The 17,582-nt window shown below is 30.9% G+C and overlaps 2 protein-coding genes across 3 annotated transcripts; one reads left to right on the top strand and one right to left on the bottom strand.

Moving 5' to 3' along the window:
- Positions 1–1,947: 1,947 nt before the first annotated feature.
- Positions 1,948–5,634, bottom strand: LOC123693923 (carnitine O-palmitoyltransferase 2, mitochondrial). The gene is made up of 8 exons (XM_045639194.1): positions 4,945–5,634; positions 4,241–4,419; positions 3,888–4,158; positions 3,468–3,658; positions 3,198–3,367; positions 2,965–3,078; positions 2,422–2,723; positions 1,948–2,226 (listed from the first exon to the last, which is right to left on the bottom strand). The coding sequence occupies exons 1-8, from the start codon at positions 5,553–5,555 to the stop codon at positions 2,100–2,102; spliced, it is 1,965 nt and encodes a 654-aa protein (XP_045495150.1). The 5' UTR covers positions 5,556–5,634; the 3' UTR covers positions 1,948–2,099.
- Positions 5,635–13,480: 7,846 nt separating this feature from the next.
- LOC123693563 (4F2 cell-surface antigen heavy chain-like) lies at positions 13,481–16,807 on the top strand. Of its 2 annotated transcripts, none has more exons than XM_045638726.1 (4): positions 13,481–13,648; positions 13,797–14,019; positions 14,135–14,274; positions 14,560–16,807. In XM_045638726.1, the coding sequence occupies exons 2-4, from the start codon at positions 13,809–13,811 to the stop codon at positions 16,057–16,059; spliced, it is 1,851 nt and encodes a 616-aa protein (XP_045494682.1). In that variant the 5' UTR covers positions 13,481–13,648; positions 13,797–13,808; the 3' UTR covers positions 16,060–16,807. The 2 variants fall into 2 exon arrangements, with proteins under 2 accessions (XP_045494682.1, XP_045494681.1); XM_045638725.1 differs by having other exon boundaries at positions 13,481–13,679.
- The last annotated feature ends 775 nt before the right edge of the window (positions 16,808–17,582 follow it).

The raw sequence follows: 17,582 nt of genomic DNA, 5'->3' as shown, positions 1-17,582 counted from the left end.
AAAGATAGTGTAGTGTGTAGTCCGAGCGGACATTGCGGCCAATTTTGCATTTTGCGAGCTTTATATTGAGCATGATTTTGGATTCGAACCCGCGTCTTTTTATGAACTCATAGCTGATATTCGTCCTTATTTTAATCCCAACAATTTCTAATTTTGTAACACTTAGAATTTACTTTTAGATAAGAATAATATTTAAACATTTACTACAAATTACAAGTATTAAGTATAGGTACTCTCCTTATGTCCTGTAATAGAACAATAAGCATAAGTGGCTTAGCTGGAATTTTATTACCTTATTAATGAATCTAGAAACTATATTTAAGTAGGACTTATAGGGCTTTTACTTACAGTTTTAAAATAAGGATTAAAGAATAACCCATTTTAGGCTTAAAATATTTATTAAAGTACTAATATAACAACCAGGTATAAAAATATTTCAACACACTCATAAAAACATAGCTAGATAAATATATTATTTATTTATTTAGATGATCATAAACTACAATGTAATTCTAAATACATAATAGTTTTATCCACACTTGTAAGTTGCAGTGTGGTTGATTAAATATGCTGATCTTCTGGACCACTACATATTCAATACATAATAATTATCATTTCATAAAATTCGATACATAACTACATGTTTATACCAAGAAGGTAGAACCTATAAACATGGAATGGAACATAGTATAAAATTATATAGGTACTTAAGTTTTATAAATTACTATTATTGATTCACCAAATACATATTGATATTATTAGCTTATGTTTTGTATTATTTATTTTAAAATTCCATTTAACTTTATTTAAAAAAATATATATAATATGAAGACATTACTTTGTGTAGATAACTTTTTCGTAAGGCCAGTATAGTCGGGACCACAGGTCCACCAACAGATTTAACCATATATTTATTAAATACTTAGTACCTTTGTTTTTCATAGCATCTGAAATTTTGCCCAATAGAACTAATTAAATAAATTAATATTAAACACTAGCTTCCGCCCGCGACTCCGTCCGCGCGGATGTCGGTCTTCGCGTGGATGGTTATTTCTCCATTTTGAGTACCTCTGTCAATAACATCTTATAAATATCTATTGGACCCAATTCCCAAATACGGCTAGGCCTATAATAATACGCAACGTGTGTTCGCGGTTCTACGGAACAACGTCTATGGATAGAACTGAAAAATTAAGATTAATTTTTTTCTACGTATTTTTCCGGGATAAAAAGTATCCTATTTTATGCCCAGGATAATAAGGTATAATTATACCAAGTTTCATCGAAATCGAACCGCTAGTTTTCACGTGATGCCTTCACATACAGACAGACAGACAGACAGACAGACAAAAATTTTTTTAATCACATATTTGGGTTTGGTATCGATCCAGTAACACCCCCTGCTATTTATTTTTTCAATATTTTCAATGTACAGAATTGACCCTTCTACAGATTTATTATATGTATAGATTGAGATAATATTACTACGTATGGAAGACGAACAAAATCTGTGCGCGGTGCGCCATTTTTTTTGCTCTAAGTCTTAAAAATTATTATCTAGTTAGGTATTTACCGATGAAAGTTATTCCTTTGCAATTTTCCGTGTTATTTGTGCAATATCGTAACACACACGAAGGCATATTTGATGCGTTTCACTTTAAAACAAAGAAAAAATGAGCGTGCAGTTAAGCCATATGGCTTATGGTGAGCGGAACATAAGTGATGTAGGCGGTGTCGTCTCCATATGTATATCTCAATTATATTAAATAATTTATTTATTACTTAATTAGCTTTTTTCTTGTTAAAATAGGTCTATTCATAAGTTGTTTGTCAATTCACACGATAATTTGTAATGCACGAGAGCAAACTCGCGAGCAGAAGCAATAAAATATGTATTAAAAATAATAAGTAACAAATAGTATAATTTGATTATTAGAAAAACTAACATTATGAGTAAATAATATAATATTTTATCATGTTAAGCTCTTTGATTCTGTATAATTATTACCTAATATAACCCATCCAAAACCACACCTAACAAACAGATAAATGTTTTTCTATAAAAATAAAAAATAAACATAAAAACAGTATGTACTTATTTACAATGATAAAACTTCTGTAATGTCCTCAAATGACTTTTGCAATGCTTCAACAAATTGAGTGCTGTCATTGTGTGACTTATAACTGGCTATTGCAGCGCCTAATTTATCAGCAAATGCTGAATACCTGAAAATTAAAAATTTAATTTATTTATAATATATTATGATGATACACATTAAAGTCAATATGGTATTTGCAATAACTTAATAGCAACAAAATCTTAGTTAAACTCAAACCTTAAAAATTAAAGACATAAATCTTTTGTATACCTAATTAAAATTTAAAAACGAACAATAGATATTAATATTGTCTCTAACATACCCAATACCAAAGCCTTCCTTAGCAACCGGTCCAAATCCACCGGCCAGTACATTCGGCGATGACAGAGTACTCGTACTGAGAATGGACTTATTCAAATACTTATATTCATAAGAGTCATATAGTTCTGGTCGAGACATATTATTGTCTTCCGCTATTTTCATCATTGCGAATAAATGACGATCAAAACCTTGTCCCATAGCTGCTTCTTTCACTAATTGCGTGTGGTATGAGGAGCATTCCGCCATTAATGTGCGCAGGTCTTGCTTTGAAGATTTGTTTGAGTGGAGGTTGTCACAGAAAGCCTGGAAAATGAATTATTTGTTAGGCCATAAATTAGGTAGGATATAAATTTGTTAAAAGCATGTAACAAAGTGTAAAATGTATTATAACTTATGTTTAGTTTCAGAACAAACAACTCACTCAAGTTTAGTATTAGAAATCAAAGTTTTTATGACAACACTTATTAAAGTTAATAAAATTATTGTAGGTGAAAAATCCGCAAAAATATGTAATTCAGTTTGTTATGTACATAGTTATAGTCACCTTAGTTTTATCAGTGCATGGCCGCATGGTTTCGGTTCGACCATGCTTAAAAGCTGATGTGCTGCAAGATTCATATGTACCCACATATTTGCCATGCAGTAGGTGATATGCAGCCTGGAAAGTAAATAGTCATTTAGTTAAGGACAAATATACATCTTAAAATTATAACTTAAATTAAAGAATCACAACATTTATATTTGTATAATGAAGAAGGAATTTAAAGAATTATTTACCTGAAATCCCAACTGCATAATACAATCAGGACTGACTTTAAACTTCTTGCAAGCTTCCTTATTCAGACCTTCATATAATATATAATCAATGCTTAATGACTGACACCAGTCACTATATTCCTTTTGTGCATTTTTTACGAATTCTTTCGATTTTCCATCCAAGTTAAATTCTGTAATATATTTAAAAAAAAACCGTTAAAATTAACAATCAAAGCTATCAATCAGAAGGTTTATAGTTAAAATTAACTTAATACCTATTTTTTTCCATACCTAATTTTTTGACTGTTATTTGGTTAGTAGAGGGCTTAGTGTCCGGTTGTATAAATGGCTTTCTTGTTGTCTCTTTGTATACATCTTGGAAGAACCGTAATACGGCCACACCATCACCCCATGAGTGTTCAAAGTTAATTCCAGATACACCATCCTTGGTAACAATTAAACTAAAGGATTTGTCAAACCACCTGAGGAAATTAATAGTAGCGAGTGAGTGATACTTTTTAAAATAAATGGTTTTTGTTCATTTATAATTTTATTCCTAGAGAAGGAAAGGTTATAAAAGTTTGAAAAAAGTTATTTAACACATAAATCTAAAAAAAATAATAATATTGAAGAATTTCCCTTGAAAAGTAAGTTTTATTTTATTACATAGAGATTTATTTTAATAAAGGTATTTTAAATAATTTACTATACCTATTGTCACCATCACCATGAAGAAATATTTTCAGAATTTTATGCTTGTCATCATTAATGGATTCATCATCTAAAACTAGATTGAAAATAGCTGAATCAATTTTCCTTAACGCCTCAGCATTACCAGTTTCTTCTAAATGCAATCTTTGTTTGGCCCATTCATTTCTATTCTGACACGTCAGGATACCTAACGGATGATCAGCTTTTGCCGTAGCATCATTAATTATCTGACTCATGTTTCCCAGTATTTCTTGGGGTGACAGCAAATTTCCTGGAAACAAAATAAATTATCATCATAACAGATTAAGACCTTAAATAAAAATCTGTATCTGAAGAAAAGAAAATGGCAATACCATCAGAATCAAGTACATCAAATATATAAAAGTGGCCGTTTCTTTGGATAACAACATGTTTGCTACTTTGGTCTCTGAATATTTTATCCTTATTCATTTGTGGGATACGAGTGGCATTGAACAAACCAGTAAATTGACTCATGTCTAGTGGATATGCTTTAAATAAAAAGGCTCCATACCTAAAAAAAAAATAAGATATATTAATGAATTTTATAATTTAATTAATGGTCTTATTTTTAAATATCCTATTTTCCATTGAGCAATGTATTAATCCATACTAATATTATAAATGCGAAAGTAACTCTGTCTGTCTGTCTGTAATAACTCAATCACGCCTAAACTACTGAACCAATTTGCATGAAATTTGGTATGGAGATATAGTTACCCGAGAAAGGACATAGGCTACTTTTTAGTATGAAATATGTACCACGGTCCACGGCCCACAGGCAAAGCCGGGGCGGGATGCTAGTTTAATATATTTTCAAGTGAAAATAGAATAAGTTATATGCTGTTTAACCTGTTTCACCTGAATTTACCAAAAAGATGAAGTCTTCTAAAAGTAAAACAATTTTTTATATTGATAGAGTAGTTTTTAAATTATTTAATTATATACAAATCTTTTCTCCTAATAATATAAGTGAAGATCTCTCCAACGCCTTTCTATTTTTTTAATTTATAAATAAATTAAGCAATTTAAAAATTACCATGACAAACTCTCTGGTAAAAGTCCTGTTACGGTTCTAAATAGTTGTGTATCACTTTTCTTTGGCTGTAAGTGAAATACTTCAGGTTCCAACTTACTCTCTCTCAACGATAACATGAACCTTGAAGCCGAGACTAAAATGTTGGTCGCACGAACCAATTGGTTATTATATTCCGGTCTAGTGTCATTTTGAAACACTATTAACGGATTGTAATTTATGGGTAAAGGTGCACGGTCCCGTAAATAAAGATCAAACCAATAGTCTGATATATAGCTTGTATGTTTATGAGCCTTATCTTTAGCAATTAATTTCATTTGTAAATCTTTCCCTTGGCCCATTAAAAATTCATTTGTTCGTTTTTCTGCATTCGAGTATTGTTCTGATGTTAGTAAAGGTCTCAATGCATTCAAATATCTCTCTCCTGTTTTAGATAACTCTGGTATAGGCAATCGTGGCAATGATTTCTGGAAATGCATGGTAGGAACGCTACTTTGTTGTAGAAATTGATAATTTGCATCTTGTTCACGCTTAGCTTTCGTCGCAAAACATTTATTCTTATAGTTATTAGAAGCCGCCTGAAATGTGCCGGTTGTTTTATAAATTCTATGCATTTTAAACTATTAACTTAACGGCTAAAATATATAAAAAAGGCTTCAATGGACTTAATAAAAAATAAATAATCAAAAATAAACAGTACAAAGTTCAAAAAACTATCTAACTGTCAGTGTCATACGTCAGTCGTCAAAACGTCTCGCACGTGACGTAGGTACAGATCAATAGTCATTGGTACAGATCAAGAAGCTTATATCTTATACACTGGAGATTTCGGTATGAACATTTGACGTGTAACAAGAAAATTGTTGTGTTTTATCACTTTCACGCCTAACTTGGTATTGCCACTGTTAATACGAAGTTTTCCCAAGGCTACTATGTATGCCGTAATATTCTGTGCAAAAGGTTATTTTTGTACATGAGTTTGTTGATAAATTGCCAACAACGTCATTCAGAAGCATTGTTGGATGAGACAATTATTATTTATGCTAAATAAAATAAGTATCTGGACCAAGAAGCTTATATCTAATACACTGGAGATTGCACTATGACCATTAACTTGTCACAAGAAAATATAACCTTGAATGACGTTAGTGTTGTTTTTTGTCTCTTTCTGTGGGTGACCACACTGGTTTGTATATTCAGGATATTTCGAAATAGAAAAAACTAAAAATCATGGTCTATAAATAATAACGACATATATTTTTAACAGTATTTATATTATAATATTACTGGACATACTGTATTGGTAGAGAATGATAGTTTTAAATAACTTTTGGATACAATAAGCTTGGATATGAACCGATATATTATAGCATTATAATCCTTTGTAAATAGAGGAAAGTTGTGTTTTGCATCAGATGCTATTTACCAAATTTTAAAGCTACTCAGATCTTCTTTTTAAACGCGTTGCTTCGACGGGTCAACTTCAAGCCAAAAACATCAAAGAAAAACTGTTTATAGCAGCCTTGCAAAAATTTCAGATAACTTTACAAAGTTTATTTTTCAAAACGTATTTTTTCTGGGTCGTAATCCTCAGTAATTTTACCCTTGATAGGCACATATATTTCTTTTTATTTCATTTTTTGGAAAGCTGAAATACATAAAACAAAAAATATTAGGTTAAAAAGTGGATATAAATTTCAATTTAAAAAGGGTGCAATACCGATGACGTGTGTTGTTTCATTACTAGTATAAAAATCTCTAAAATTAGTCTCGTGTTCTAAATGTTCATTATAATATTGTTTTAGCAATAATATATTCTCGTCGCTATCCGTAAAAAGTAAAAACCTGTCATCATTTACTCATCTAACCTGTCATCACTTAGTACTAAGCAGTATGCCCGTACAGAGCGTGTCAGTATCTGGTGATGTCTTACCGTTAGTTCCCATTGACAACCACCATCCCCCACTAGAAATTACAGTAAAGTGGCGCCGGAGTAATGTGCTAGTTCGCTCTCAGAAGGAATCGCAACCACTTAATTGTTCCGCATTACAATTCGTTCAAAATTGGAACTTCCGTAAAGCTGATATGAACGTGTTATACTCCATGCTTGAAAATATTGATTGGAGCGCTCTTTATCTTATTTCAGACGTGAATAAAGCAGTCGAATATTTTTATACAAAGCTAAGTGAATGTCTAAATTTCTGTGTACCGCTTAAAAATTATAATAAGCCGCTGAGCCGTTATATATATCCAGTATGGTTTACATCTGATTTAATATCTAATATAAAAAATAAGCACTTCCAACACAAGCAATATAAAATTAGTGGTGATTTGATTAGCTTTGAATTATTTAAATATTACCGAACTTTGGTTAAAAAACAGATAGATGAGGCGTACAAAAACTATACTCATAGGGTTAGTTCTAGTATTCGTAAAAATCCGGCGTATTTTTGGAAATTTGTAAAGGAACTTCGACAAAATAGACACGGTACTGCTGCATATAGTTTTATCGGACAATCTCTCATAGGGCAAAATGCTGTTGATTCATTTGCAGATTACTTTAGTTCAGTATTTTTAAAAGACACTCCGAGGTTAAATGCTGAGGAAGCTGGGAAACATTTCCATTCAGAAAGTAATAGTTCTTTACATGTGAGTATAGATGAATTCATATCTAAAGATTTATACAAAGCAGCTAGACGGTTAAAGCCACATTCATCTACCGGTCCAGATGGTGTTCCACCTTTTTTGATAAAGGATTGTATATCTATATTTGTAAAACCGTTGTTGTATTTATTTAATTTGTCTATGCAAAATAATGTCTATCCTACCGCATGGAAAGTTTCTCGCGTCACGCCCGTAGCAAAAGATAGCAATAATTGTGATGTAACAAATCATAGACCAATTGCTGTTCTCTCAACATTTGGAAAATTATTTGAGATGCTGGTAGATAATCGCATCAAAAATCAGATCGGTACTTACTTAAGTGATTGTCAGCATGGGTTTAGGTCTAAGCGGTCAACTGTAACTAATCATTTAAATTTTGTTACTTATGTCAATACATGCCTGGATGAAAACCAGCAGGTAGACGTCGCTTATTTTGATTTCCAAAAAGCTTTCGACAAAATAGATAACGATATCCTTTTAAACAAACTTGCCTCATTCGGGTTCTGTCCTAAACTCTTGCAATTTTTTGCGAATTATTTAAAAGATCGTTTGCAATATGTTCAAATTGGTAATCATAAGTCACATATTTATTCCACTAAATCAGGAATAAGTCAAGGATCGACACTGGGACCGACCCAGTTTTTAATTTTAATTAATGATTTACCGAATGTTGTTAGCAGCGCTCAGTGCTTAATGTTCGCAGATGACCTCAAAATTTATATGGGAGTAAATAATCATACCCAATACCAGGCTTTGCAGCGTGACATTGAGTCTGTTTTGGAATGGGGTGTAGAAAACCGCTTATATTCTAATATTGGTAAATGCAAAATAATGAGCTACTCGAGGTCTCGAACGCCAATCGATTACACATATTATTTAGGTGGAAAGTGTCTACAGCGCGTTACAACAATTAAGGATCTAGGAGTTACTTTTTCTTCTCGGTTACAATTTAAGGAGCATATCGTTAATATATGCAATAAGTCTTTTAAAACGCTCGGTTTTATAATTCGAACTGGCAATAATTTTTCTGACATAAAATGTACTATTTCTCTTTACCAGGCATACGTTCGAAGTTGCTTAGAATATAATTGTATTATCTGGGATTCACATGAAAAAAAATATATCCTTATGTTAGAAAAAATCCAAAAGAAGTTTTGTAGATATGTATTTAGACAGATGTATGGATACTATCCATACATGTACCCATCTCTGTATGTGTACGGTATGACAGGCTTTTTCAGTCTGGAATCGAGGCGAAAATACATTTTACTAGTACACGTTTATCAGGTGCTAAATGGTGGTATAGATAACCCATTTAGTCTTGAACGAATTTCTTTTAAAATTCCTCCAAAGTTTATTTATAGTGTAGCGGCTCCTTCTGGGTTGGGACTACGTCGGGGTCGTGATTTCCTTGCCGTCCAGCAAGGTGTAAGAACTGTGTCTGGCCGTAACGCCCCCTTGGTGCGCTGAGCGCTCGGTAAAATTGGTAAACGACTTGCTCGCTCTGCTACCCGAGACAGATTTATTTAATACGTCCTTAAATACGTATAAATCGAATGTTTTTAAATTCTTAAGTCGATAATTAATGAAAATTGTAAACTTATCCTATTTTAATATTTTATTTTAAACTAAACATGTAATGCTTTGGGTTTTACACCTGTTAATTACTTGTTGTTATGAAATAAATAAATAAATAAATGAATAAATAAATCATGGTTACCTTACTTGTTAAATTTGTTTATAGAAAACTTGTTGAAAAATGATGAAAGTATTAGGAAAAGAACTTATTTAACATGATTGCTTACTAAAATGATGATAAATTTGACAATTTTTGCCATTGAAATGATTCTAAACAGGAAAATGCAGGAGTATTGAGGAATATTGTACATAACGTAAATATACACTTGCCTGTGAAATTCTATGCCAGAATTTGGTGTCGAAACACTTCTGCAATTTTTCACAATGCAATACATTATTTATATTCCGAAAATATTTATTAAATCCGCAACAATATTAACTTAAATATTCGAAGCGACGCAATTTTTTTGACACTTATGCCATATTGTCAAAGTGAGAGTTGCTACAATTTTATTATGGTAACTACCCATAATCAGGGAGTATCGCTTTTTAATAATTGGTTCAGATACTTATTTTATTTAGCATAAATAATAATTGTCTCATCCAACAATGCTTCTGAATGACGTTGTTGGCAATTTATCAACAAACTCATGTACAAAAACTAACCTTTTGCACAGAATATTACAGCATACATAGTAGCCTTGGGAAAACTTCGTATTAACAGTGGCAATACCAAGTTAGGTGTGAAAGTGATAAAACACAACATTTTCTTGTTACACGTCAAATGTTCATACCGAAATCTCCAGTGTATAAGATATAAGCTTCTTGATCTGGACCAATTATTAAAAAGCGATACTCCCTGATTATGGGTAGTTACCATAATAAAATTGTAGCAACTCTCACTTTGACAATATGGCATAAGTGTCAAAAAAATTGCGTCGCTTCGAATATTTAAGTTAATATTGTTGCGTATTTAATAAATATTTTCCGAATATAAATAATGTATTGCATTGTGAAAAATTGCAGAAGTGTTTGGACACCAAATTCTGGCATAGAATTTCACAGGCAAGTGTATATTTACGTTATTTACAATATTCCTCAATACTCGTGCATTTACCTGTTTAGAATCATTTCAATGGCAAAAATTGTAAAATTTTGCATCATTTTAGAAAGCAGTCATGTTAAATTTGTTATTTTCCTAATACTTTATCATTTTTCAACAAGTTTTCAATAAACAAAATTAACAAGTAAGGTAACCATGATGACGAGTTTTTATGGATAGTGAAGAGAATATATATTGTAATAACAATATTATGATGAAATTTAGAACACCATTTTCAAGATTTTTACTAGTAATGAAACAACACTCGACATCGGTATTGCACTCACATTTAGTTATAAGATTGTTCGTTTTTACATTGAAATTTATACTTTTTTAACTTACCTCATATTTTTTGTTTTAGGTATTTCAGCTTTCCAAAAAGTAAAATAAAAAGAAATATATGTGCCCATCAAGGGTAAAATTACTGAGGATTACGACCCAGAAAAAAATACCTTTTGAAAAATAAACTTTGTAAAGTTAGCTGAAATTTTTGCAAGGCGTTTATTATAAACAGTTTTTCTTTGATGATTTTGGCTTGAAATTGACCCGTCGAAGCAACGCGTTTAAAAAGAAGATCTGAGTAGCTTACAATTTGGTAAACAGCATCTGATGCAAAACACAACTTTCCTCTATTTACAAAGGATGTTAATGCTATATATCGGTTCATATCCAGGCTTTGTAGCCAAGAGTTATTTAAAACTATCATTCTATACCAATTAAAATTGTATGTACCTATAAAGTATGGCCAGTAATATTATAATATAGTTAATACTGTTAAAAATATATGTCGTTATTATTTATAGACCATGATTTTTAGTTTTTTCTATTTCGAAAAATCCTGAATATACAAACCAGTGTGGTCACCCACAGAAAGAGACAAAAAACAACACTGACGTCATTCAAGGTTATATTTTCTTGTGACAAGTCAATGGTCATAGTGCAATCTCCAGTGTATTAGATATAAGCTTCTTGGTACAGATAGACAGATGTAGACAGAGAATTATGTAGGAGTTGCTATTTGAAAAAAAGAAAATTATCACATGCAAAAATCTGTAAATCTCATTATAGCTTAGATCAGTAATGGATGGAGTACGCTGGCAAATGTTCTAACTAAACTTTCTGCTGATTTTGGTGCGGGGAGGGTAACTCACACTTTGAAACACACAATGAAACACAATCACAAAAATAATTTGTGTCACGAAAGTCGTAAAAATTTACGACCTTTTAAGCGACGAGTTTTTAAATTCAACTCTATCACTAAGTACATAAAGATTAAATATGTATCTTCCAAGATAGTCTCGTGGGGAGTGTGGTTCAATATCGCGTTCTAAATTCAACTTTATCACTTAGGTTATAAAGATTAAATTTGTATTTCTTTACAAGATAGTCTCGTAAGGAATGCGGGTTCATTATCGCGTTTTAAATTCAACTTTATCTCTTAGTTCATAAAGATTAAATTTGTATATTTTCTTTCTATGATAGTCTCGTGGGGCCGCATCAATGATCGAGTAAACATGACTCGATTATTAATTGTCTTGATCATATCACGAAACGATACATCGACGATTATTAGAAATTGCATTTAATTAGAAATGTACGTTAAAAAAATAAAAAAATATACACAAATGAAAGGTTATTCCATCTTTTTTAATATTCGACATGTTTGAATTTCTTCTGCATAAGTTAGATATAAGTTAGATATAAGTTACATATTATGTAATATTGACATGATTTTAAAAGAGCAACTATGGAGTTTCTTGCCGATTCTTCTCCATAGATACTGCTTTCCGAATCGGTGGTAAATGTTAAAAATACTTATGTAATGACGATTCGAAAGTGCTACTAAATAGTAGTCTAATTGAATAAATAAATGTTTGAGTTTGAGTCTGCAAGACTTGATAGTGCAAAACGGCATTTTTAGCGGAGCACTCGCAGACGTCCTTTCGATGTTTTACGAATACGCAGAGTGTTTGTAATCGATTACGCAAGGAGTTTTTTATGAAAGCATAAGATTTTTCGATTCGAATAATCTTATATCTCAGCGAAAGGGGAAGCGCCTGCGAGTGTTATCCATTACTTAATGATCTAAGCATTATAGTATTATAATCAAAGATTGGAATGGTACCGTATACGTGTATATAGGTAAACCAGAATCTGATGGCAATTAGGGAAATCAAAATTTTGAGTGTGCAACCCTCGGGAAAATGGACTGAACGATCTTGATACTGCTTATTTTTTATTTTGTCCTCAACATCATTAGTCACATTATATAAGTGAACAATAATGTACTTAATAATGAGATATCCACTTAATATTATGTAGGTACATACTTACATGTATAATATACATATTACTTTTATCTTTGTTATACATATTATTATTTACACATACCTATATTTGTATATTCATTATCATTATGCCATGTAAAAATATGGATGTAATGATAATGCAGATCAAAACTAGATAATCCTAATATTTTTTTTATAAAATAAATAAAAACTATGTTTATTTTCGTAAGTAATTAACAGATACACACAATATCAAATTGACTTCGACAGCTTGGACTTGACGAATAGCCGTATTGGAAACTCTTGTAATAAGTATTCATAAAATTATATTGTAATCAACAAACAATATTATAGTTACCTACTTATAATATTTTTAATTTTAAGTATCAAAACGGGTAAGTCCAATTTACCAATAAAATATTCAACATTGAAAATTGTGATGTGTTTGACCCTTCTTCATCGAATGTTTTTCCATACACGTTATAAAAACAACATCTCTTGTTGTGATTGCAGCGGCTTTTTCGACATTTTCGAAGATTTTTTAGACAAAATCCTAAAAATTATTCATCAATTCCAAAGAAGACAAATAATTTGACAACCAATTTGATAGTTGTCAAATAACATTGCCATATGAAAATCTTTTATTTCTTAATTATAAAATATATGCCATCAGATTCTGGTAGACCTATAATTACGAAATCTTATAAACAAATTGCAGTTGTTGTTTTTGTTGCTAATGGTGGCTGAAAAAAGTAATGATAATAATATTTAGAATATTATTTTTTTAAGTCTGAACCACCTGACGCTCTTTTTTTAGACAGAGGTCAACTTTGGATGACATAATGTCATTTATTGATTTGACAGATGGAAATTCCAATAGTTAGGTAGGTACCACAGTAGGTACCTACCTAGGCTAGGTAGGTATCTAATTTTGTTTTGAAATTTTATTGGAAAGAATTGGGCTAATCTTACTATGATTTAATTATAATAATTATAAATTTATAGCCCGCAATCAACGGGGTGTTCCATGGAAGTGATTGATTATCATATGACAATTGGCAATAAGATACAATAGGTACAGATTTAATGAATAAATTATATTCCATGTAGGTATAGTCACGAGTACTCACGCTGGTGTTCTATTTTCGTTGATTGGTTTGATTAGATCAATTGTGAATTTTGTACAGGGTATTGGTGCTATTAGAGAGTTTAATTAATTTCAGGAGATCAGCAATATGAACGATTTACCAGAAACCAGCACTGAAAATGGTGTAACAGACCTTGAGACATTGGATTTTCTTCGCGGAGTGAAGTCGTCGACCTGCTTACTTCTAACTCCAAGCCCAACAACCTTGGACTTTAAGCATCCACTTTCAGAAGAAATTAATGAAGGTCCATTTTTAACATTAAATGATGACAACAAAAGTGTCAATATTGGAAATTCAGGTTTGGCAGTACTATTATTGTAGTTTATAAGTTTTTTTTGTGATTTGATACATGATTAAATATTATTTTTCATTAAAGGGTTTATAACATTGTTTTAAATAACATATTATTACAGAAGCCAGTGCTGGAGACTCAAGTTCTTCTGGTGATTCCAACTCAGTGGTTCAAGATCCAGTTAGTGCGCAACTAATTAATAATATAAGTATGCTGGATTACCAAACACTTAGTAAGAATGGTGATATAATTATGGGACAGGTAAAAAATAAGTTTTAATACATATAACTATTATATTGACCATTTATTACTCTAAATTACATGTCATACCATGTAATGAAAGGTTTAGGCTTAATACAAAATTAAATTTGTTTCTTTCTAAAATCCCTAAAATTCATATGTTTTAATTATCATTAAATTGATTCTTAATTACGTATAGATTTTATTTTCATAACACTTAGTTAAGATACAATAGAGGGAAAAAAATAAATTTAGAAGCTTAAAAATATTTTATTGTCTTATTTATATTGCCTTATCTTTTTTCAGCCTGAAGGCAAAGTTCATGGAAGTATCAGCTTAAATAACAGAAAACTACCAAGCTTTGTGAACTGGAATTGGAGTCTTATTAGAAAATTTCTTCTTTGGTTTGTCCTATCAGGGCTTGTTGCTTGCCTGGCTGCTATAATCACTATGGTGGTAACTATACCCAAAACATGCAACCCAGACCTGCCATGGTATCAAGGTAAAGTATTTTATGAAATATTTCCTGCTAGCTTTAAAGATTCAAACAATGATGGCATAGGAGATCTAAAAGGACTAATAAAAAAAATTGATTACATCAAAGAATTGGGAGGATCCACTATTAGGCTGAATTACATATTTGAGGCACATGATTATCCTGAGCATTACTACAATACCACATCTGTGGTACAAATTGACAGAAGTATTGGTAACTTGAAAGATTTTCAAGAGCTTGTATCAGCCATTCATGAGAGAGAGATGACTATCATACTTGATATTCCAGTTTTAAGTGTTATAGATTATGTAACATTGCCTATCTCAAATCACTCACTCGTAGCAGTGAATGACTCTGTTACAAAGAATATTGATGTCACATCTGCTGCTATTGCTTATTGGTGTTCACAAAATGTTGATGGATTCTATCTTAAAAATTTGGAGGATTTTGTTGATGATGTTAATTTTGGAAAATCCCTGCAACTTTGGAAAATGTTGTTAGGAAATGGAAAAATATTAATGGCAAGTGAAGAGGCACTAAAAATGGCTAAAGGAGAAAGTCTCACTGTTCTGCTCAATAGAATAGATCTGATAGATGTACATTTGGATCTCAATGATGGCATTAGTGGTCTAAAAAACCACATTAATGAAGTAATTTCTGGAATTCTCTGGGATAAACCACACTATCCTTGGGTGCATTGGAATATAGGAAATATAAATAGTGAAAGGGTATCAACAAACAATGTCAACAACACTTTAGCATTGACTGCTTTGGAGCTTGTACTACCAGGGACAATAGGTATATTTTATGGAGATGAAATAGGATTGGGCAGTCTTGCAAAACATGAAATAGAAGGTGATTTCCACGAACATGAGCATATCCATAACCTTGTTCCGATGAGCTTTACTAATAATGAAAACAATAATGGAGTTTTACCGTGGACTGATAAATCTGTGTTAGAACCAAGATACCACTATTTGTCTATCATTAAACAATTTATTCAGTTGCGGCTGGATACTCCAACTATATATTTGAGGGCAATTTATAAAGAGGGGAATCTTTTGAAGAATATGGAAATTCGCGAATCAGATGATAACCTTGTGGTGATTGAACGTTGGTATCCACGGCGAAACACGTGTGTGTTTGTGGGGAATCTCGGTAATAAGGCAATTACAACAGATTTATCAACAATGTTTTATGGAGGCATGGTCGTAGGTGGCACAAACACTTCCCTTGTAGGTGAGGTTTTGTACTTAGATAAGGTCACCTTCCCTCCAAATTCAGCCATCATATTAAAATTAGATAAGTGACTTATAATGCTGTACGAAGCAAAGTTGTTTGTTAATTTAGTTGATATTATGTTTAATTTTTAATACCAAATTTTAGTTAATTGTTTGTATGATTATACACAAAAATTTTATACTAAAAACAAAATGCCAAAGGTGTGACCTTGCAATGGTCATGTTTATTGTTCCTTGATTAGTAGATATAGTTTTATAGAGATTTGGGTAAAAGAGTATTTAGCATATTCATGACTATGTACAATTGTTACAGCTCATTATAATAGAGCTAAGATTTTATAATCAAAATTTTTTTGCTCTTAATTTGTTATTAACTTAAGTATGTAAGTAGTACATATATGTATTATAAATCATTCAAGTTAACTTAAGATTTATTATATAATGAATATAACATTGATTTATAAAAGCTGGCATTGCACCGATTATGATTTTCCTTTTTTTTGAAATTTTTTCATTTTCTGAGATTAATAAAATTATTATTGTTTCTAGTCATAAATATTACAGTTATAGGTATTCGAGGTAGGTAGGTATTCATGATTTTATATTAGATCAAATTCCTATGTACTTACTTTCTAATGCTCTGAACAAAACTTTCGCAGTTTGATCGATATATTTAATATTATTATGTCTTTAATGTATGTATTATACAAAAATGTTTATTTAAACATGTGTAGTTGCCACAAGATATAACTTTCCTTTTAATCTTTGATGCAATGTTTCTGTTTCTAATATGTGCGTATTAAAACTCATTGAATCTCATTACGTAAGAAATATTGAATTCAAAGAAATACTAAAGTTAAGTAATAAGTAGGTATCGCATATTTTTTCGTATTACGACGTATTGTATTTATTTATTGTTATTGTTGTATATAAAAAATACTGCGAAAGTAGCTATTTATTGTAAGTATTTACTTAAAAAATCTCAAGGCATATGGTAATAATAAAACACTCAATAGTATTTCTTATAAGTTTACTATACATTTGTACATACTGAAACATTTAATGTACTTATAATTATAAATTATCAACAATCGTTTATGTACATTTTGTAGCGAAATAAATATTTCTAAAAATTATTACATTTTCTTTAATTTCTAACTACGGACTATGCTATGACTTTAACATATTCATTAAATATTAAATTTAACAAATATTTTTATAAATAGTAGTGAGTATTTTGCTTTTGTTTAGAAAATTCACTATTTAATAGAGAATTTTTACATAAACATTTTATTTTTTCAGATATTTACCGTAAGGTAACATTGCAGGCATTAGTTAGTGTAAAGGACTATGATTTATTTCTGTAGTTACATAAATAATTACAAATAACATACATATTTGTTACCTTTTGACAGAAATAATAGGCTATTATTTTATATTTAACTAGCACACCGCCCGCGGCTTCGCCCGCTTTCTCTAAAACGATTTGAGATTTAAACTATCCTATTTTTCAAGTTGGATCGAACTGCACATGGTGTGCGAATTTTATTATAATCGGTTAAGTGGTTTAGGAGTCCAATGAGGACAAACAT

This window comes from Colias croceus, chromosome 8 (assembly GCF_905220415.1).
Source record: "Colias croceus chromosome 8, ilColCroc2.1".
Lineage (NCBI taxonomy): Eukaryota > Metazoa > Arthropoda > Insecta > Lepidoptera > Pieridae > Colias > Colias croceus.
Note: the sequence above shows the minus strand (reverse complement) of the source record. Positions and strands in the feature narration are given on the sequence as shown.

What these genes read in the sequence shown, in the direction of transcription:
- LOC123693923 (XM_045639194.1), bottom strand. Translation starts at nt 5,555, where the DNA reads ATGCATAGAATTTATAAAACAACCGGCACATTTCAGGCGGCTTCTAAT. An exon ending in TTACCAGAGAGTTTGTCATG is followed by an intron (nt 4,420 to 4,944) that starts GTAATTTTTAAA and finishes TTTTTTTTTTAG; the next exon opens with GTATGGAGCCTTTTTATTTA. An exon ending in TTATGCAGTTGGGATTTCAG is followed by an intron (nt 3,079 to 3,197) that starts GTAAATAATTCT and finishes TTTACTTTCCAG; the next exon opens with GCTGCATATCACCTACTGCA.
- LOC123693563 (XM_045638726.1), top strand. Translation starts at nt 13,809, where the DNA reads ATGAACGATTTACCAGAAACCAGCACTGAAAATGGTGTAACAGACCTT. An exon ending in TGTCAATATTGGAAATTCAG is followed by an intron (nt 14,020 to 14,134) that starts GTTTGGCAGTAC and finishes ATATTATTACAG; the next exon opens with AAGCCAGTGCTGGAGACTCA. An exon ending in GTGATATAATTATGGGACAG is followed by an intron (nt 14,275 to 14,559) that starts GTAAAAAATAAG and finishes ATCTTTTTTCAG; the next exon opens with CCTGAAGGCAAAGTTCATGG.